Source organism: Thunnus albacares, chromosome 4, assembly GCF_914725855.1.
Source record: "Thunnus albacares chromosome 4, fThuAlb1.1, whole genome shotgun sequence".
In the NCBI taxonomy this organism is placed as follows: Eukaryota; Metazoa; Chordata; class Actinopteri; order Scombriformes; family Scombridae; genus Thunnus; species Thunnus albacares.
Window position 1 is genome coordinate 10,318,477 of NC_058109.1, and position 22,802 is coordinate 10,341,278.

Here is a 22,802-nt window from a genome sequence, read left to right on the forward strand (position 1 = left end):
GCTGTGCTCAAGACACCATTCAGGTTTTCAGGATCCCACAAGAGCAGAAGAGCTGGAGGAGATTAATTCCCCACTGCTAATCAGAGGAGTTTTGTATGGAGCTTTGATTTCATTCAGGGGTTTGGGCACTGACTCCCGCCTTCTTCTCCTCCCCTTTCTCTCCCTCTCTCCCCTCATTTCCTTCCCTCTACTCTTGTCGCTGTCAGCAGTATTTGAACCCTCTGAGACCTGTTCTTGATCTTGAGAAAAAAGGATTTTCTTGTAAATGTCCAAGTCTATGCCTTTGTGAAAGCTATAATTCTGCATAATGAGTGGTTTTTATGGAAACAAGTTGAAAGTAAACCATGAAAACAATGATATTCATCACATCCATCGCTCTGGTGGTTCCTAACATGTGCTTTGATTCCATCATGCCATCAAACAAATAAGATGTAATGTTATTCATAAAAACAACTGAGAGAGGAAAGAGATACATAATAATGCAATAATTAATTCTCACTGTGCAGTTAACCAAAGGCCTTTCTATCTAAAATGGACTGTAAATGAAATACAGTGGTCAGTTGAGATGGTCACAATCAGCCCTGTTAAGATGTGATTAGATCCTGTGTTTCTGTGGTTTTTGATTAACTCAACAAACAAGTGTTGCTAGAGATGCACAGATATGGATTTTTGAGGTCGATACTGATATTATTTTCCTACATGCATTACGATTTTAGACATGCTTATCTTAAGATCATAGCATGAAAAGACCAAGATAAATTTATTCTGTTGCTTTAGTGACACTTGTTAAGTTTTTGGATCCTAGAAAAAAGTTACATAAATGCAAATTTCACAACAAAACAAAGAATCTACAGCCACACTAGTGACTCTAGACTGGCACAGCAGTTACAATGCAAACGGTAAGTCTCTAATGTTTAACAGGTATAATGTTTACTATTTTAGTTTAGAGAGCTAATTAGAACTAAACACCAATTAGAGCAATTAGGGTGATGAAATGAAATGAGTTTTCAGATATTTGATGATGGCACTACATGAAAAGTCAGGGATTCACCAAAATGATTACAATTCATCCTTTGGGGACCATTAATGTCCATCCAATAGTTGTTGAGACATTTTACTTAAAATCACAAATGTCAACATTGGTTGCACTACAGGTCAGGGGATCACCAAAGTCATTAAGACACATCTGAAAACCACAAATGTCTGTACAAAAACATTGAGCCAATCCGTCTCGCAGATGTTGAGATACTTCATTGAATAAGTGAGAACTTTGATCTGATGATGGAGCTAGAGCAAAAGTCAGGGCATCACCAAAGTCACTATAGGATTAATCCTGTACAAAACATTGTGACTGGCAATCCATCCAATAAGTGTTGAGATGTTTCAGTCTGGACCAAAGTGGTTGAAGAACAACGTTGCCATCCAGAGAGCTGCACTGTCAGTGTGGCTAAAATTAATATTTTCCAATGCTTCCTTTATAATTGGTATGAAAATTATTAAAAATTCAACAGCAGGCAATTTTGCAGTCCCTAGTAAAGAATGCAACTATTAAAACAAATATAAATAAATATTACATAATAACAATGTAAAATATTTATATACTGTATGTGTTCAAGATTTAGGTTCAAAAGGGAGCAGATATGGGTTCACCTAGCAGGCAGACAGGAACTGGCTCATTTTATTTTATTCATATCATAAGACTGGAGGTCAGGTTTAAGCAGTCGGGTGGGGTGAGATGAAGCTTGTTTACTTTACGCTGAGTACACTTCACTGATCACATTCAGTAAAGCTCAGGTATATTGCTTAGTGGAAGGAAAAGCACAGCGAGGGCTGATATGTGCATAAGAAGTAGCGGATGTGAAATAAGAAATTATCTGCCCTAAAAAGGTAGATTTATATACTGAGTGACGGGCAATTAGCAAAAGGTTTGAGGTGCATGTTAGTAGATGTAACAGGACTGCTTAGCGTGCAGCTCTCTTTGATGCTTAATCAAAACCTGACATCTCTTGTGCTGTGTGTTTGTGTGATGTCAGATCAAGCGATCTAAAAATCACAGAAACAGGCGCAAAATACACAGCGCTTCACGTGTTTGCCATCAGCAATTAGTCCGCTCCGCAAATTCACCCGCTCTGAGGCTTGTTGATAAACGCAGCAGCCTAAACCCTTTTGAAGTAACAATTTTTAACCCTGAAAATCGTGCGTTTAATGCATGTTAGGCTTACCGGAAGTCAGTCTGAGTTCTCTTCTTATATTCGCATGTGTCTGCAGCGATCTCGATCATTTCTCTGTCTCCCGTTTATGCTCTTCCTTCTGTCTCATTATCTCCACCTCCCTTCCTTATATCTGTCATCCTCACTCCTCCTTCTTTTTCACTCTCTCCCCTTTTCCATCCTTTCCTCCATTCGTCTGTTCTCCTCTTTTCTTCCTCACAAAAACACCTTACTGCCTTCATACTCTTAATTCTCTCCTGATCTCGCCATCTCTCTGTCTCTCCGTGCAGCCTGTTCCCATCGATGATCACTTCTGCGGCCTGGATATAAACCAGCCTCTGGGGGGTTCCCAGCTGGTGTCGGGTCGGACGGTGTTCACCGAGAGCAGGGACAGACTGACCTCCATCACCTCCTATGTCTACAACGGACACAGCGTGGTCTTCCTGGGCACCAGGAATGGACGGCTGAAGAAGGTGAGAGCAGCGATACACTGACAGACACTGGCAAGCGTGACACACTGAACTCAGACACTCAGTGACTGTCTGGTTGTTTTCAGTGAATTGCTGACTCTCAAGAGATGCAGCCAGATGACAAATCACATCATGTATCCGCATTTAAAATACAACGATGATTTCTTCAGGTTTCTGTTGGTGAACTAGTATCTCTGCCTCTTCTGACAGTTATCTTCCTGTTTCAGTTTTTGAACATCAATGCAATTATAGCATCATCCTTGAACTCTGAATCGCAGTACACATCTCAGATTTGTTCAGTAATTCAAATAGGTCTGGTGTGCTAATTGACAGCTATTTCCGCTGGTTGGAAATCAACCAATCAGATCTTAGTATACAGGTTTAAGAACTGGAATGTCATTTTCCTACAAAGCTAGTTAGCTCTCTAGCTACATCCATGAAAGAGCAGCAAGAGAAAACGGTGTGGATGACATTGACAGCTTTACAAGTTGTTGCAAGTCCACAGGCAGAAATTACAAGTCTTAAATCAGCATATTTCTTTGATCATTGTGAAAAATGTTAACAGCTCCTAGCAACCGCTACAGCAGCTACACTCACTTGCTACTAATTGATTTGGGCAAAGCAAAACAAAATAATCCCACCTCCTTTTAACACAATGTCAGGTTGAATTAATGTGTCTATTAATGAGTGTAAAGAGAATCTGTTGCTCCTGCACTCTGAGGGACTGATAACAAAACCGGATATATTCAACATTAAAAGTGTACTCCAGTGATATAGTATTGCACTTCTGCAAAGTTTGGGGACTTGCAAGTGACAGACTATCAGAAGAATAGTGCAGCAGAGGTCAAGATATGCTGATTTTTGCTTCCTAGTGGCAAGTCAAGCTCCAAAAAAGTCGGATCTACACTTGACATCATGCAACTTGATATCATCTTTTCATTAGACACTCTCTGTCTCATAAATGTTCATGTCTTTCAAAATCCATGCCAGTAGTTTATAATGCAAGCTTTCTGCCAAAGCCAAGATAACCCTGATGACATCATTGTGACATAATCTGGGTTACTTTCTGAGACTTAAAGCTCTTACAGACACACATAATATAAGACATAATATAACTGCTTTTACAGGCTGTGAACTACCCCTCGATGACCAGTAAACTGAAATTCAAGTGCAAAATTTGTGGAATGCCCCTTTAATGTTTTACATCACATGAAAGGTTTCTGCTACCAAACTAAATGTAACACTATTCATCAGGTGAGAAATACACCACTGAGATACATCACCCATAGTTTTTGTGTCTTACCACCATGGCACATTTGTGTAATAATGATCTTTAATCCATTAACACCAATTAATGCAATAATCTCCTCAATTAATGCTCTAATTAGCATAACTGGTTTTGTTTAATATATCATGGTGATTATGCAGCTGGATAAAGGTGCAGCAATCACGAAGCACTACTTCTTGTGCCTCAGCCTTTGGTCTGGAGCTCCCAGACAAAGACAAACAGATGTAAATTTCCATCACACTACTTGAACCAGACGAGCACATTTCGGTTTCTTTGTATTGGTTGTAAGTAACATTATGCAGCTCTAGTAGCCTGCCTCTTGTTTCACGCTGTCCCGCTGGATTTTAGTTTCAATGGCTTTTAGCATTACAAAGTACTTAAAGGACCACTTCCCAGACTTTGAACTTCAACCTCATCGCTGTGTCCTTGACATGAATTTTTACATGCTGATTAAAATCATTAGACTTTTAAATCTGTAGTATCTTCTATCTGTATCTTTTAGACTGATTCAGGTTACTTCCCTAAATGTTTCACCTGATGAGGTATGAGAAAATAATATGCAACCTCAAAGTATAATCTAGTCTTCCTGTTTTAAAAGTCTGACTTGTGTTCTCGTTTCAAAGTGTAACATTACTTTTCCTCTTATTTTAAAGCCTACAATTTATAGTTAAATGGATTTTTTGAGCCTATGTTACATTTTGTGGGTTTGAAAATGGGGTCTAACTTTTGTTTTCCTTGTTTCAAAGTCTGAACTAGATTTCCTTTTGTTCAACGTTTAAGTTTGGTCCTCCTATTTGAAGTCTAAATTAATCTCGTTAAGAGATAGTTTAGATTATTTTTCTGCTGCTGCTCAGCCTGTGCTGCATCATCAGATGCCGACATTGGGAGGACGAAGGCCGAGGTACACTTGAAATGAATTATTTCATACAATGTGTTGCCTGACACTGTCTCAGGGCTAAAGTGCTTATAGCTGTTCCAAACAGCCACACTTAAAGGGGATCAGTGTTTTCCCTTTCATTGCTCTCTGTGTCGGTGTTTGACCGAGGGTAGGACTCAGCTCCTCCACACACACACACACACACACACACACACACACACACACACACACACACACACACACACACACACACACACACAGAGTGGACAGCAGAGAGGTGGAGACAATGAACCAGGTGAAGATAACGTTTTACTTGAGCTGACAACAACTATGCTCATTACTGTGAGTGCAATAAAAGCTTTACAAGTAAAAATCCAATAAGAACTTTATCAAAACACCTGTTCAACAAGCATAAACGTGTAGAAAAGTAATATTTTCATCTGCTTTGCCCCCATTGTACCATCTACCGCCAGTATGTTTCAAAGGGCCACAGTGCGCTGGTTAGACTAATAGTAAATTGCTATAAAACAAGCTAAAAATGAAAGTTGCCTGCATGTAGCTGAACTGTTTAGCTTAGTTTGCCATGTATCATAAAACTAGTAAAATTCTTGTAGCTTAGCTACAGACTAAGGTGGCAGCCCTCCCTCCCAAACCAGCCCCCCCTCTCTTCCAGCGGTACCTGCAGGCAGGTCTTCTTTCTAAACTTCACTCAGTATTCTGATGTAAAGAATATTATTTATTTTATTGACATTGTAGATTAGTTTCCAATGAGATATTACTGAGTTTATATAGTGACTTTGATGTTGTTGTGTTCCAGGAACAATAATTAGTTATATTCAAAATATTAATCAATTCTAATCCTTTTTGTGATTTCCTGTCATTAATATACTATTATGATGTTGAATATCTATGCTAACATGGTCAAAGTTCCAAAACTTGAGGTTAACATATGTAGAAATGCTCCCTGCAAGTCAAAAACCAGAGCTTCAACTTGCTCTGAATAGTGCGTTTGCAATGTTTTTTTCTACCTTGCCGATGAGCTGCCCGCAAATGGCCATCAGCTCTGTAGCCGTGGATTTCGGCTTGAACGTGTACGGATGTATTTGAGAAGTTGACATTTCAAGTAAAGAACGGGAAAAAAGTAGTGAAATGCTACTACTATAGTTTGTTGTATGGTTTGTTGATTTGGTTTGTAGCCTCCGGAGCCGGTGGAAATCTCCTGAGCGGCAGCTTCTAAGAGCTGGCTGAATATTTAGCTGATTTTGAAAATAACTCAACTCTTGCAAGATTTCAGAACGAAACTTCTGCTTGAGAGAGACTTGGTTAGACACGAACAGGCAACAAACAGACCGGATCAAGCAAAAGATAAAGAAAAATATTTTATTTCTTTGTAGGGATCCTTTTCCATAATGTTGTCAGACACTTATTTACAATCTGAGCCTTGTCAGTGGCAAAAACAACCACTTTTATTGGGCGTATACCATTGGGGTGCTATTGCCTCATCGGATTACATTGCAGCCCATTTCACAGCTGCTGGCTGAAGTGATTTCGCTCAATACTGGACCAATTTCAAAATTGTTGTCCCCATTAGTCACTTGGACACAAAATGATGGGAAATAAGGTCCAGGTCGAAAAATACCAGTTTTCCTTTAATTGATTTTATATCCAGCACCTATCCCACCGAGGTTTTGTTGATGTGCACACAACTATGGAGCTCTGATTTAATCTATGGGAATGTATCATCCACTGAAATCCTCCCTACTGATTTTTTTCACCCTGTAATATCGCTTATATCAGGCCCACAGACAGAAGGTGACCTCTTTCTGAGAGGCTCATGAAGTTGATTTACCCCATTGTCCGTCATATTTCATTTCAATATATACTGTAATGATTTATTATAATCATGTTTCTATAGGGCTCATTCTTTGATCGAACTGGATTGACTTGATACCACCGCGGGCTCTATTACTGCACAGTCCTACAACACGCAGCTGACTGAGGAAATGTGTGAGAGGACTGTTGTGACATTAGCCTGGGGGCTTCAGTCTTATGAGGAGCAATCTGTCTGACACACACACAATACACATACGCACACATACACATACACATACACACACACACACACACACACACACACACACAGGTCCAGACCGGGAGCACAGATAGCATCACTGCAGCTCTTTCATTGGATGAGCCATCAGGGGAAAAAGACAAGATAGCTTGGGTGAGACAAGGACAAAGAGGGAGGAAAAGAAAAAACGGAACTGAGACAGAAGAATGACAAAGGGAAGAAAGAGAGGAAACAGAGACGGAGGTAGAAAGACAAATATTAAATGTGAGAGAGAAAGAGGGACAAAGAAAAGTATGTTCTGCATGTGTTCAGGAAGTGAGCAGTACAGGCTTGGGTGAGCAGAGTGAAAAAATCCATCATTACTGCTTGAAGTGCTGAGTGTCTAAAGGCCAGAGTTTGTCATTACACTGACACAACATACAGCCGTGACTCAGACTCCCAGGAGCCTCTGAGGAGCACGGGGTCACCTCTCCAATCCTATTCCATCACCCCCCAAATGGACAGACTGAGTGGAAATGGGGCATGACAATAAATGCCATCAGCAGATCACTCTGGCAGCGGGGTCATTACAAAGGTCAAGCCAGCAACAGAAAGGGTGTAACCAGGGTGAAAGGTCACAGGGATAACCAACAGTCTAACCATCCAGGCTCCGTGCAGCATATGGATGTGTCCATCATCATCTCATGATTAGGCTACTCCTGTTCCAGATACAACAGGACATTTCTATCATCATCTGCCACTGTTTTGTTGTCTTAGGTGGTTGATTTTAGCTTAGTAATATGACCCGGTGGGTAACTCTGGGCTAAATACAAAAGGTGCTTTTACACTTTGCATGTGGTGAATCCAGGTAAAAGCCATTATCTCTCACCCATCTGTATTTAAATGTATTCCAGTCTCAAGGCAGGAGGCGTAGATAGATGCAACTTTCAGTAGCACTGATGGCACAGTTTCCACTCATTAGCAAAATGCTAGCAGGACCCAGTGGGGGCAAGATTAGCATTTCAGTCAGTACAGTCACATCAAGATTTTAACCATTTATTTGAACAGTAATGCACGTTTTTTTGCAGTGTGGCTTTGCTCATAATGATCTGAAACAAATCTGAAGCAGATTTACAAAGAATGTCCCTGAGCTATGAAACCTTCCGGCAGTGCCTGAGTTACAAAACTTTTAAATGAACATGAACACATATGGAAAGAAATTCACATACCTGAACCTGTACATGCTCATACAGGAAGCAGTTTGGGAAGGTGCTAGAGAGTAGAAATTTGGCTGGAAATGACTTCGCTAGATGTGGTTGACTGATAAGGATTTCTGAGGCTTTCTTCAACTTGCTTCACGTTGTCTTCACTATCAGCTATCTCCACTGGCATCGGAAACTTGCAGGAGAAAATACAGGCAGCCCAAGCTGACATATCATAGGTCTGGTGGTGTCTTGTCTCTTGTGGTATTGTGTGGATGTGTAGTAACCTTTGTAAGGGGGTGAACACCGGCTGAGTGCCAATTTTAGTGGAGTACCTAGTGATAGAGGACAGATTTGTTGTAGTGTTTGTTTTTTGATTTGTACTGCCTTTTCTTTTTACTACAGTAGGGCTTTTGATGGTGTAGGTTTTGCATAACGTTAGCTTTGTACATGTTCAATCACTCAATAAATCAATCAGTATCATTAAGCCAATTCCAAACACAATACAAGTACCAACACATTCCCCTAAATTCTATATTCTGTACTACTTTTTGTACGAGGAACCACAACAAAGATTTTTGTCTCTGTGCTACTGAAGTCTAGCATGCAAGTAAACAGCAAACACACTGTAGAATGACATTATACTTTTACCCTGTGGCAGCTTCAAACACATAACAGGTGTTGAGTGGAATTGATTTTCTGAGGAAATGTTTCTGCCTAGCACTGTAATGCTCAGAAGGATTACAAAGGCATACAGAGTGGAACCGGATGCTCCTCTGACATACAGTGAGTATATTAAGGTGTGGGTTGTCAAGATGTTCCTAGTGTAACATTTTGTGTGTTTAGTGTGTGTTTTCCAGTTCTGAGGGAAAATCAAGGGTGTCACAACCACCCCAGAGGAACTTTAGCAAAATTTTAATATGATTAAACAATTTAATGTGTGCCAGAGGACTTAATCTTAGGGAGACAATACTCTTGACAGACTGGGAGGGTGGAGTCTGGCAGTGCATTATCTCAGCTGCAGGAACTTAGCAGCAGTATTTCCCCAGAAATGGTTGAAAATGTTAAGCTCACAGCAAATAATGCCTTAGTCAAATACTCTCATGTGCAAATAGTGGATTCATTATGGCTTATTGAGAGTTGACGGGGTAGGGAAATTCTCCAGTGCATGGCTAAATGACTTGGACTTTTCAAAGTCACAGTTTCTAAGGGGGCCAGGAAGGGGGAGATTTAGTGATTGAAATCATTAGAATGGAGTTTCAGAGGTGGGGATGACAGAATAGGTGTGTTTGAGGCTAAATTGAAAGGATTTTCATAACTGCATGAACAGAGCTGAACCTGAGGGTAAAAGTCTTCAGAGCGTATCACCATTAGATGACTCAGTGCAGTTGAAAAAGTAAATGGTATTAAGAGAGGCAATTTTGTGATAACACAGAAAAGTGTCCATCTTTCTGCCTTTCCTGACTGCAGTTTTATTTAGAAGCTCCGTCTCTCTATCCGGCTCTCTTTGTCCTGTCCTCACTCTTATTTCTTTTCTTTCTCCTGCTCGGTCACACAAATGGAAAACACACGAGAGGACTGTGACTGCATTGCGGTCAGGAAAATGAAGAACATACGAGTGCCATGAATTGTTCCAATGTCCCCCTCCCACTGCTTTTGTTGATGGGCCATGGGAACCTGACAAACAATGGGAATGATTTGAGGGACGGGGGCAGTATGGAGGAGGACAGGAAACAGAAAACAGGAAACCATGTCCTCAAGGAGAGAGAAAAGAAGTGAACATGCAGAGACTGAGAGGAGACTGTGGTCAAGTTGTAGAAAATGTGGTATGAAGACTTGGAAGCTCGCCATGCAGCTGAAGGTTAGGGCGAACTGAAAAAGTCTGCTGCTGAAACTGGAAGGCTTTTAACAATAACCTAAAAAAAACACACACACACACACACACCGTGACCTCTCTTCCGACCCAGTTGGTAATCGTGTTTAGGGTATGGGCACTTGCCAACATGCAGCGTATCCAATGGATGTGATCAATACGCCTCTCTTTGTGACTGTAGTTAATGTGATGGCTGAATGATTAGTCCTGTCCTGTAATACACATCTCCACCTCAGTGACCCCCTCCTCCTCTGTACACTCTTCGTTTTCATTAGCCGCTGCAGCTCGGCTCTACCCTGAGTTTCCTCTCATTAGCATTCACAGTGCGATGATGGATATATGGGCTAATCAATGCCCGCTCTCCTCGGCTGTCATCCACGATTGGACCATATGCACAGCCACTCAACCTTAAAGGTGGCCAGTTGTCTGGCCCTTATGTCGCTGCATGCCCCGTGTCACAATATTGAGTCAAGCCTGGGAGCATCGACTGCGAATTCTGTGCCAAAATCTGTCTTGCTTACAGTCTGTGTACATCTTTAGATCTAGTCTAGCGTGTTTTTTCAGTCTGGGCCATTTTTTCCCATAAAGAAATGGAAGATTTATGTGAGGTTTCCTGCCAAATTGTAACTTTTTTTACACTTTTATATGAAAAACAATACTCTAGTGTAAGTCAGATGTTTGCACTCGGTGAGAAAATGCAATGATTTCCAGCATAATGTCAAATAAAGACTGAGGAGGAGAAGTTTGTTGTGGAGCAAATGAATCAACCTCCTCATGTCTGGTTCAAAGCAAGTTGGATGGGCCGGTCTTCAGAGACAGATGAAACCTTGTCAGAGAAGCAGATTGGGAATGATTGGTTGAACAGAGTGCTCTTCGCCTCCTGGGTCATCATCCATATGTTTAGGTTAGCTGGGTGAATTTTCAGGCCACATATGGACACACTTTTTTAGGATTGAACAGCCATCACCACATAAACACAGTAATCACATGTTTTGCATGGTTTCCCGATCTGAAGAGGAAAAGCAGGGGTCCTGGGATATTTACATGTATACTTTCTCTCAGCATGAATCAAATAATCGGCTGAAATGAATCACAGAATCAATCCCATATGTAAATACTCACGGGAGAGACATTTGGGAGGGTGTATTGCTCATGAAAAGGTCTGGCAGCTTTACAACCGAGCAAGCCCTGCTCAGGCCAAGTGACATCTTAGAAGTTGTTTTTTTTTTTGTTTCCTTTGGCTTTCGCAGGAAGACAGCAGCTGAGCATTTAAGATGCAAACCCAGCCATGAGAAAGGGAGGCTGTTGTTTGTTAAGCGCACTTGGGCTCAGGTTGCATATCTGTTTGTGGGAGCCATACTAAGCTTAGTTGTTTATATCCATTGCAGGTTTTGCATGGGAATTTCAGCAGCAAGGAAGGATATTGCTGTTATTGGCTTAAATATTATTCATGGGTTAAATATATATCCTCGTCAGCTGTGAGGCGCTGGGAAGACAGAGTGAAATGAAGAGCTCACTGAGGTCATATGAACATGTGGTATTAATGGCAAGTCAGTTCTGTTCTCCTGTTACATGACACGGACCACACAGGGGGAATCTTCTTAAAACTTTGAAAGATGCTTACTTAGGTTTTTGAAAGATGTGCAGCTTTGATCTTGACCTTGAAACAATGTAGTTCTAAGTACTTATAGACTGTTTTTATTATTGAACAATATGGACTTTTGTATGTTTTGTGTGTGTTCCTGATATGCTACAATCCATTATAATATATACTGGTCAAAAAAAGTGATCATACGCATGATTTACAAGTACAAACTTAACAAAAGCAGCCATCAAAACAGTGAATTCTCAGTGTGTATGTGGTGAATGTTTGTGTGCACATGTCTTTGTTTGCATGCCTGCATAGGTGAGTATGTGCATGTGTGTGTGTGAGTTTGTGTGTTACTTCCTACAAGCAGGCTCATTATAAAACCAATTAAACCCGCCTTACTCTCATTATGGAGCTGTGGGGCTTAAGGAGAGATTGAGGACCTGTTGTACTCCCAAAGGGCTTCTGCCTGGTCAGCCCTGTTTCAAATGATAAAACCGCTTTTAAATCCGCTGAAATCAAACACCACGGATCAGTCAGCGTGGGTCAGTATTTGCCTGAGCTCATCCCTGCACCTCTGGCCCTCAGTCAATCTCATCATACCCAACAAAAAAACACTTGGCTCGGTATCTGTCCTTCTCTCCACAGTTGTTTGTTGTTTTTTTTTTAAATGCATGGTTTCACCGCAGAAATGCGTACATGCTCTGGTTTCTATCTGTGCTATTTGTGAAATGAGGAGTGTGGGAAAAAAAAATAATGTAAACTGGCTCCATTACTGCATGGGATTGTGGTAAAAGAAAGAGGGAACAAGAAAAGGAGGAGGAACAAGAGAAGACAGGGCAAGAGAAAGAAAACAGACAATGCGCTAGAGAGAGGGTTTAACTCTGAGATAGATCTGTCTATGAATGGACTATTTAAAGGATGGGATTGTGCACGGTGTCGAGGTAATGACATTCTCACCGGTGTGAGACAGACAGTGTCCTCGTATGATCTGGAATCAGCGGATGATCCCACATCACTCTTGTCTCTCTGCTAGGCTTTGGAGTTTTTGTATGTGGAAGATGATGCCTTGCCTACCCTCTCTGTACCCCCTATATGCACCCTCCCACTGATATAAACTAACAAACACACACACACACACACACACACACACATATTTCTCTCCCTCATTCTTGGCTGGCGGAGCTGACGGTTGGAGAGGAACAGCTGCCTGGAAGGTGGAGGCATGATTGATTGATGAAGTTTTGGTGCCCAGGGGATCCAATCATGTAATCAGTTTGTATTGATTGACTGTCCCCAGTGAGAGACTGCTGAGGCTCTGCCACCATGTGTGCAAGCTACTGTAGCCTGGCACGCATTCAAATTTGATTTGGTGGTGGGGAGGTCGCCTAGGTCTACGTGTCAGGATGCATGCAGGGAAGAATGGCATAATCGCACTGCAGACGTTTCGCAACACTTTGCCACAATTGGCTGCTCCGATTCCTTACTATCTTTCATTTATTTTATTAATCAGCTTTACTGTAATTGCATCACATGGTTAATGATCCAGTCTCCCAGGAATTTAAATAGGGCTTCAACCTGGGTTTGCATAGCTAATAAGGATTTTTTTTTTTCTCCAGATATCGTACTTAATTCAGACTTGTATCTCTCATTTCATATTTCTGACTTGTATTTCAAGTGTCATGTTACCATTACTGTATGATGCAACTGATGATGCAATTTACATCATTTCTGCTCCAGTGGTGAAAGATCTGTCTTTATGAGTGCACATGAAGGTATTTCTGTGAAACAAAACAAAAAAAAAATAGAAGAAGCACTGCTTATTTTGTTGTTGTGCAAAACATACTGAGCAATGACTATGCAATCCAAACGAGATAAACAAGGAGTTTTGTATTGTTTGGATTGATTGTTTGGATTGCGGATTGATGAAAAGTTAAAACACTTTCATTATGTAGTGGGAAGTAAAGGGTAGTTTATACCTGTGTCTCACAGCTTACTCGCTACTTTACATCTTTACAAGCATTTTCAAGTCCTCACAAGGCTCCCTTTTGACAGCTCCAGCATCCATAAGCCACTTATTACAAAGATAGACCTGCTTATTTGTTTGCTTCACTGCAACAACACATCTTGTTTGTAGACAGAGGTGGGAGAAAAGAATCGAAAAAACCCTTCACCAGTGGGCATCTGTTCTCTATGCTTGCATTTAATGAGCCCCAAAAGATTGCTGCCTGAAAGTCATTCCAAAGTCAAATTAAGGCTGAGCTCAGTGAACACGTCTCAAAACTCAACTGCGTCACGGCTATAACCTCAGGGGTGGATTTGGGTCAAAAGTCTCACTGGCTGATTGGACTACTGAATGAGTAGCAGCGGATCCATCTTTCCTTTCCCTTTCCATCTGTTCTCTCAGTCTTGATTTCTTCTCAGATTTCTTCTCAGTCTTGATTTACAATGAATGTACCTTGTCTGGGTTGTACTAATGCAGTACATGTCCAGAGTGACAACACACTAGCACAAGTCAACGAGACGCTTTATGAAAACGAATGAAGTAAATGAAAAGAAGTCGAGAATCCACACACTGTATCTCCACTGTGAACAGCCAGTTTATTGTCTAATCTTTCGGTCACACAGACCTGCATCATAGCATAATGCAAAACATCATAAAAACTAACACAGAAACTGTTGAACTGTGAACTAAACTGAACTTGTTTGAGGGACTTCAAAGGAATAGTTAGACATTTGGGAAATGCTTATATGCTGTATGAGCGATAGAAAGAAAAAGATCAATATCATAGTTGTGTGAGCGAATATTTTGTGACATTTTAGCCTAACGTTAGCTTAGCACAAAGACTACATGCAAGCAAGGGGAAGCAACTTAACCTATCTGCCTGTAAGGTGTCTCTAACAACTACAATGTTGTCTTATTGATACATTATATGTGTATATTTACAGTAACATGTAGAAATAGAACATTATCCGTTATGCACTGGAGCTATTTTCTAACATACAACAGTCCTCAATCCTTTCCTCAAATTACTGGCTTTGCACACATTTATACTTCTGAACTAAACCTTGGTGATTTTGAGAGAGTGTAATGCCAAAGCAAAGGGTTGTCTGACAGCAAGGTAAAGTGGTGAAATTTTTCTAAATATAGCGTACACTTAAATTGATATTGATTTTTTTAGGTGGGCCTTTTTTTAGGTGGCTAAAATACATTTTGCTGCTGCCTCCGTCCACAACAGTACACAGCAGTACATCATTTAGCCTCTTTGCCAGTACTCCCACCTGCTTCTCCAAACTGGGGGAGTGCTGACCCCCATCTACTGTGAGTAATACACTGACTATGGATAAGTACCTCATTCAACCCCACTGCGAAAAATCCAAACTATCCCTTTAACTTTCTTTTCCTGTTGTTTGATATACCATCTGCTTCTAAAAATGTGTACGATACGTTTCCATTAAGAATCAATTTTTTCATTTTCAGTGATTAATTTCTACTTTCTTTATCATACACAAATGAACCAGCTGTTTTGTGTATTATTTCACATAAGCAGCTTCTGTTGATAAGCTAATGTTCTTATTAACTGCAATAGTGGAAAAGAGTTTATTTACAACTGATTAGTGTCTATCAGATACAGTAGTCTAAGTGTATTTGTCAAGAACAGAATGTAAACGGCTTGTACAAGAGGTCAGTTGGTGTTGCTAGAGAAATGTTTCGACTAATGTGAATACACTTCTCCTAGCTTTTGCTTCACAACGTGCTGAAATGACCAGAAATGCTTGTCACTGAGCTCACAAACCCCTGAGATACACAGCGTTCAATGAACATGAACACAAAATATTCAAAATTCACACATCTAAATGTTAATACAGGCGGAGGAGGCTGGGGAGGTGGAGGGAGTTAAATTTCTGAAATCAGGCAGCAGTGTAGCAGCGAGGATGCAGAGCTCAGCGTAGTCGTATGAAATTTTTATACAGACCGCCTATTGAGAGAGACAGGTGGTGAACATGTGTAATTGGAGGGTGTATGAAACATGTGACTATAAAATGACTTCTCTGTCTGAGCTCCATCAGTTTTCTAACAATTTGAAGCGAGAAAACTTCATAAAAGTAAAAATGGGTGGTGATCAAACTGAAAACAAAGCGTGTTTTCTTATTTCTTGCAACTGAAAGTATATTTTCTTATAACGTCAATCTTTTTGAAGGACATTGGGACCTCACAGATACAAAGGAAGCGTACAAATTATACAATATACTGTAGAGGACAGATGTCACTCTACAAATGTACAGTAACCATTCAGTCACTGTGTCCTGCAGCGCGGCATTCACTGTCTATGTTTGTCTGTGTCTCTGCAGATCAGGGTGGACGGTCTTCTGGAGGGAGGAGTGCTGTACGAGACAGTGACTGTGATGAAGGATAGCAGCCCCATCCTCCGGGACATGGCCTTCTCCCTGGACAGGAACTATCTCTATGTCATGTCTGACAATCAGGTGAGGAAACGCCCTCGTTTTGCTGCTGCTGTCAAGGAGAAACACTAAGCGGCAGGGTGATGTAGCGAGTAGCGAGACCGTCCTTCAGCTGGAAGCCTGCGGGTTCAAGCCCCTTTGACAGCAAGAGTTCGCCGTGCTGACACGTCCTTGAGCGACTTGCTATATGTGTAGCATGAAATTCAAAATTCACTCGAAATTAATTTGATTATTTAAGCCATTAGGTTCATGAAAAGTGAAAAAAACAGACAGAAAAATATTATTTACATGTGTGTTTAGGTATAAAACTAAATAGTAATTCTTATTTCTTGAGGAATCTAATTTAATTTAGCAGAATATAGGAAAAAGAAATGCCTGAGCTTTATCTGAACAGATCATAGCATTACATTTAGCATTGCTATTGTGCCCAGTTTGGGACTTAGCAGTAAGACAGTTTAGAATCAAAAACTTTAATTTATGTTAATGTTAAAATAATGCAATTTATTTAGAATCCTAGCAGATGATTATGACTTATCTCCAAGTCAATGTGGCAATTCACAAACATTCACAAACTGTATGCGTACAGTGGGGATTGTTAAATATGCAGGCTGTGTGTAAAGGGATGGACCGCTGTTCTAATTACTTATCCATGCAAATCGACTTACAGCACATGCATCTTTTCAACGCGACACACGCGCACGTCCAATAGAAAACCATTAGCGGCTTTTTTCTGTGTGGTTGTATCCCCCCTCGTCTGCTCCTCACTTGGCCCGGCATGATCACACAGGCGAGCAGTTGTTGTTGTTGTTTGACAATATTCTCTGCACTCATTGCAGATAAGAGTGAACAGTGGTAATCACTTTCAACTCCCATCAAGTGATTATTTTGGCGCGGCTGCATGGCACTGTGAAATGGGATTAGGTTTCATTGCGGCCAAAAAAAAAAAAAAAGCCCCTATCACTGCTCTCACTTGTCTTCTGACTGCTGGAATGTATTGAGCCAGAGTCACAGGACAGAGAGGAAAAGGGCACTGGGACAATTGCAGTTGTGTCAGTTATTTCAGAGTGCTTCCAAACTCTCTTCTGGAAGCTTGAAAAACAGTCCGAAACCTATAAAAGCACCAAGTTTAAGAAAACAAGCGATGTCATATGAGGAGCAAGGGAGAATAGAGACAGCATTGTGTTTGGTGCTGTCTTCTAAAAGGCAGCTCTTCCTTCTGTGTGATAGACTGGAAGAGACAGGACATCACTTATTGATGAGCTCTGGTCGTTCGAGGAGAGACACATGCTTCCTTCAAGGAGATAGCCAGCTACTCTCTTCAGTCCACATAATAACCGAGCAAAAACCAAGCCCAGCTTGGCCAGGCCTTTTCTCTCAATATTAGAAAAGCTTTGGCTTTGTAGCCCTCAGGAGCTTGGAGCAGCTCCTGTCTCTCTCTCCATCTTTGCTCAGCTTTCCCCTTCAGACTTTCCTGAAGCTAGGGTAAGGAATCCCCCTGGGAGAGGGCTTCACTCACAGATTTCCCACATTTCCAGTAGATCCCAGAGATGAGAGATTTTTGGATTCCTGGGAGCCAAACAATACAGGAATGATGTGGAATGAGGAGCGAGGCACAGACAGATTTGGCTGAGCTCAGCCGACCCTTGTGGAATAACAATGAGCCTCTCTGTCTCCTGCCGAGTGAAACACGCAGGGTTAGCATGATGATGAAGAGTGAGGAGAGAGAAAAGAGAATCAGTGTGTGGATATATGTGTTTGTGCGTGTGTGTATGTATCTGTGTCTGCTCCAAAACATCATTTGGGAACCATTATTGATATAAAAAAAAAAATTTCACAGCAGTTAATCTTTTCTCTCACTGCATGCCTTTAGTTTGATCATTTCTAAGAATAGAAATTCTCAGTATCCAAACACACAATAACCTCACTGAATGTCACTTGTCAGTCTGTGAAATGATGGCTAAGGCTTTAAACCTTAGAGAAGGGGGGAAACTGCTACAAGGTTTTTCCAGGGCAATCTCTCAAAGTGCCACTCTGTAAAATGTAAAATCAGTGCTTGAAATCCAACCCACCCACTTCTTTGTTTCTCTGTAGCTCTGTCTGTCTGTCTGCCTTCCCTACCTTTCATGAACTGTATGTGAGTACTGTGTACAGAACAGCAGGGGTTCCCAACCTTTTTTTTGATCTGACGTACCGCCACAACTCTATCAGATGAGCTCGAGTACCCCTTTATCAACAACATCTGTCACCTTCAGAGTGTGCCTGTTTAAATGGATTTTTAACTGGATATTAATTAACACTATTAATTATATAAAAGTGGATATTTTTACAAAAATGTTGTCATACATGACATTCAGTCAATTTTTGTATTCATAGTTCTACCACTTGTGGCAGAAGCTAGAACTATTTATCAACACTTTTAGCTGCATATCTACTGTATTTACACCAGTCTGCTCTCAGGTGTAGAAGGTGGTTTTCAAATGTTAATGTACTGTTGACTTAGGTTGGTAGATGTGTCCAAGCAGCAACTACCACAGCTTGAGGATGAAGCCAATGTGGAAGTATCTTAAAGTACAAAGCCACAGATGGCCGCTAGATCCTGGCTCCAACTGACTCCCATTCAAAAAGCATCAACCTCTCTCTAGAAATACTAGGTCAATTGTTTTTTTCAATGAGTCATTATAGTCTCAATCTCTAAATTTTTGCCCTCTAATAAGTGTGCTGATGTTCATTTGGGAAATCATTGCTCCAGTAATAAGATTTGAAGACTTATAGTAGACTTTGATCTCATTCTTGTGGCCGTTCACTGACAGCTGTGATTGACTCAACTGCTGCTCTCCCCGGCTCAGGGACTCATACAGAGTTGGACCATTGTCACAATATTTCGGAGAGTTTAATGTTACCTTATTACGATACCTGGCCTGTTAGCACATTTTAGTTAAAATAGCCAATGTTAGCACAAGAGTGCACTGCTCAGTGTTCCCAGTAAGCTAATATTCCCTTCGGTCTAAGGTAGCAGGGCGTGTTTCCAGAGCGTGAAAGGCAAAACCCCGCACTCCTCATTTGTAAAGTCTTGGCTCCAAACAGAAAAGATGACGAGAATCACTGGCATATAGCATGTGTGCTGAATAAGCTAAGTGAAAGTGGTTATATAACATGATGGCAGTATGGATATTAGCTTAAAACTGGAGCCACTGTCTATAAACTGAATTATGAACTGTGTGGGAATACAGTCAGTGCTGCTAACAGTCATAAAATTGAGGAACTGATTTCTAAAATGCCACATTATGGTTGTTTTTTATGCCTTGTGCACTGCAGTACACTTCACAGCTTCAAGTCAAAACAGAACAAAAGTCCATAGAAAGAGGACTTTAAAATAGGCAGCAAACTATTCTATGTGATCTACTCTGTAGAAATGTTAATATTCAGTCAACCAATACATTCATTATTATTGGTATCACAAGTCTTAAGTTTCATTTTAATTCTTTTATGAGTTTCAATTCCAATTTTAATTTCAAATTGTGATTCTCTTATTGCAGAACATTAGCCCTCAGTTCTTTCTCACGCTGTAGAACGTAATTAGGTCTGGAAGCACAATACAAATGGGAATAATAAACTTGTGGTATAACAATTTGTGGAAACAAGTTATTAATTTCCTGTTATGCTGAATCCTAAAAACACAAAATGCTGCATATGACCTGAAATCCCCTGAAATCTCTAGCTGTCACATGATGCAAACAGTCATGTGACTGCTGTGGATTTCCCAGAGCCAGACTGAGGATACAGGATGACAGCAGTGCAGAGGTCTAAAAGCCGGTTTGCTCATCTGACAGTGTTTATAAAGTTCTAGTAAATCCGGATGAAAGTGTTAAAACGATAGCGAACTGGTAAAATGATAAGATCAAGCATTAGTGTAAGGGAATCCCAGATGTTGTGGAAAGATAAAGATTTAGTAATTCCCAAAGCTGAAATAGTATGTGATCATCCGGCCTTGCCATGATACAATACTGAAAAACATTAAAAACCAGGCAGACTGAAAATTGCCTCTGGAACAGAAGATTTTCATTGGTTTTCTGCATTTGCTTTATCAGTTTCTCCTGAAATTATCTCAGAGTGGAGAAGGCAAACAAAAGCTTGATAAGAAATGCTAAATACTGTGACTCATAGCCTCTAGAGTACATTAAACATGAAATGACTGTAAAGGTTTAACTGATGTACGATCGTATATAGAGGATGAGAGTGCATATAGTATGTAGTAGACTAAATAACATAAATACCATACAATTTAATTAAGAAAGAGGGAGACTGATGCTAATCCACATATTGAGCTGCTATCATTTTAAGACCTTGTGAAAATAAAACCTAAGGACATGTCTTTTGATCTTATTTGGATTCAACACGGTGTGTTCTTGTTCAGGTCAGTTCCACTAAACAAATCAACCCTGATGTGCAGCCAGAGCTTCACATTTGATTCTTAGTCGGGCAGCAGAAAGCAGAAGATGCAGCTTTCTCCTTGTAAAGGTCACGCTGTCTAAACGGCCACAGACCAACTTTGTTAGTTTAGACGAGCTCCAGTCCACAACAATTCATGGATTATTCCTACTGCGTCAGATATGGACTTAGAGCCCTCACCCCTCCCGCGCTACAAAATCATTTTGCTAATGGAATGCACCGAATGGGCTCTGAACTGCAGGAAAAAAAGAGAGAAAGTTATTTCATAGGGAGCAGTAGATAATCCATTTTGCCAACACAGACCTGAGAGAGCACCCACTCATGCTATCAAGAGCACCGGAGACACTCTAATCCATAATCCACTCTTCATTTGTGATTGCTTACATCAGGAAATTGCTTGCATCATACGTCCAGTCCTAGAATAATAACAAAGTATAAAATAGGCAGGCTCAGGCTGCAGCTCTAACCTGGTTTTGTATTCAGGGGTGGTGCTGGCTGCGCGACAGAAGTGACTCTCACAGCAGCTAATGGAGAGCTTATGCTTTGCCAGACATTCATGCATGGAAGTGGCGGCAGAAGTTGAGTGTGTGGTTGTCTGTCTGTCAGTGTGAACACATCTTTTTGCTTATGTGTGCTCCTGTGTGTGTAAAAAGTGTAGTAATGACAGCATAAATCTATACTGTGTGCTCACGGAGTGAATACCGATGCAGAAGTACAACAATCATCATGCTTCGAGAGGGAAGAATATGTTATAAAGAAAAGCTAAATACAAAAATTACTGCAAAAATGCTTGTCAATTAGCTGTGGTGTCATTTTATGTGCTTTCTGACATCTGAGAAATAAAAATCAGACAGTTCCTCATGTGGGCAGAGCCATAAAACTGCATGTTGCAAATTTGTCTCAGCAGCAAGAAGTAGAAAAAAAAGGGATTTTCTTCTGGGATATTCTACAATGTCTGTTGTGATAAGGACATACTGTATATATGTAGGCCATATATTGAAAAGTAGACATGATGAAATGAGCTTTGCTCTCTCCTCATCAGAACTGCTTATTATTATATCAGAATGTTTTGGTTGCTCCCCTTTGTTGACTGGAACTCCCTAAAAACTCGGTATTTCACCCGGATGGGCGTGGTTTTTCAGGACGTAGCAGCGCACACTTCGGCGAGCTCTGTGACTGTCTCAGCCTGTGCTCTGAGTGCACGTTCATGAATTTTCCACGATGGAGGGTGAGTTAGGTTCATTTTGTACAAATAATGTAGGTTACTACTTTTAATTTGCTTTTTGTTTTGTCTCTCACAAATGGGTGAAATGCTGCAGCAGTATGAGAGAGAGACACTTTGCACACACGCAAAGTGAAATCTTCATACAGGCATGGTGTGAAATATGAAGGGTCTCCGGGTGATCAGAGAAACTACACTGAATAATACATGCATTGAATGTGAGAAGGGTTATATATGAACATATAGGCTACATAGTATTCTATTAAAGTATTCCTATAATTAGTATATTTGGTGTCGCATCTGTGTACATTTAAATAATTCTTGTGTGTCTTGTAAGCCCATATGGGCTGAGCATCTTGATGTAAGATAGGGTTACTTTTAATGACATGTTATATCCAAATTATGAGATTCAAGGAGTTGCAGCATGCACTGCCTCTGGAGATTGCACCAACAGAAATGTAGTTTGGTGAAGAGTTCCCAAACTTTTCCATGCTAAGGACCCTCAAATAGTTAGAACACAAACCTTTTGGTGTGGGACCCTTTGCTATGTCCACCTTCGGCTGGCATTAGAAGTACGTAAGTGAGGAATGTAGAGTGTATTTAATCTGTGACCTGTGGGAGATGATGAAAAAAAATTGCACTTACATTTATTGTAGTCTACTTCATGATAACCTGAATTATTTTGGTTTGATGAAAATGAGAAGTTGGACTGAGTGGCAAAGTATGCGCTGGTTTTATTTCTAAAGCTTGGAAAATTAAGCAAACTAGACTGAATAATACATGCATAGAATATGAGATCAGTTGATTTGATGCATGTCAAGTATGAAGGCATACACAATATACTATTCATGTTTTCCTATAATTTGTATATTTTTTCTCACACTTATGTACATGGAAATTGACAGTCTGCCTTGTAAACCCCTTTGAGCCAGAGGCATCTATTGATGCAAGATACTAGATTGATATCAGAATACAGACCCCCCATCTGAGTAGATTTTTGTTGTCGGACATAATTTAGTCCATCTAAATGTCAATACCTTTTAGCTCAGTTTAGTTGTACATATTTTCCAGTATAACATTATGATGGTCAATTTGAGAATTTATCAACA

General features: G+C 40.5%; 1 protein-coding gene across 1 annotated transcript in view; it reads left to right on the forward strand.

Annotated features, from left to right (window-relative positions):
- The window catches only part of LOC122980710 (plexin-A2-like), a 78,121-nt gene that overhangs the window by 13,341 nt on the left and 41,978 nt on the right, over nucleotides 1-22,802 (forward strand). The window contains exons 3-4 of the mRNA XM_044348999.1: nucleotides 2,501-2,683; nucleotides 15,912-16,046. Coding sequence (XP_044204934.1) covers nucleotides 2,501-2,683; nucleotides 15,912-16,046 — 318 coding nt within the window. The remainder of the gene's footprint in view (nucleotides 1-2,500; nucleotides 2,684-15,911; nucleotides 16,047-22,802) is intronic.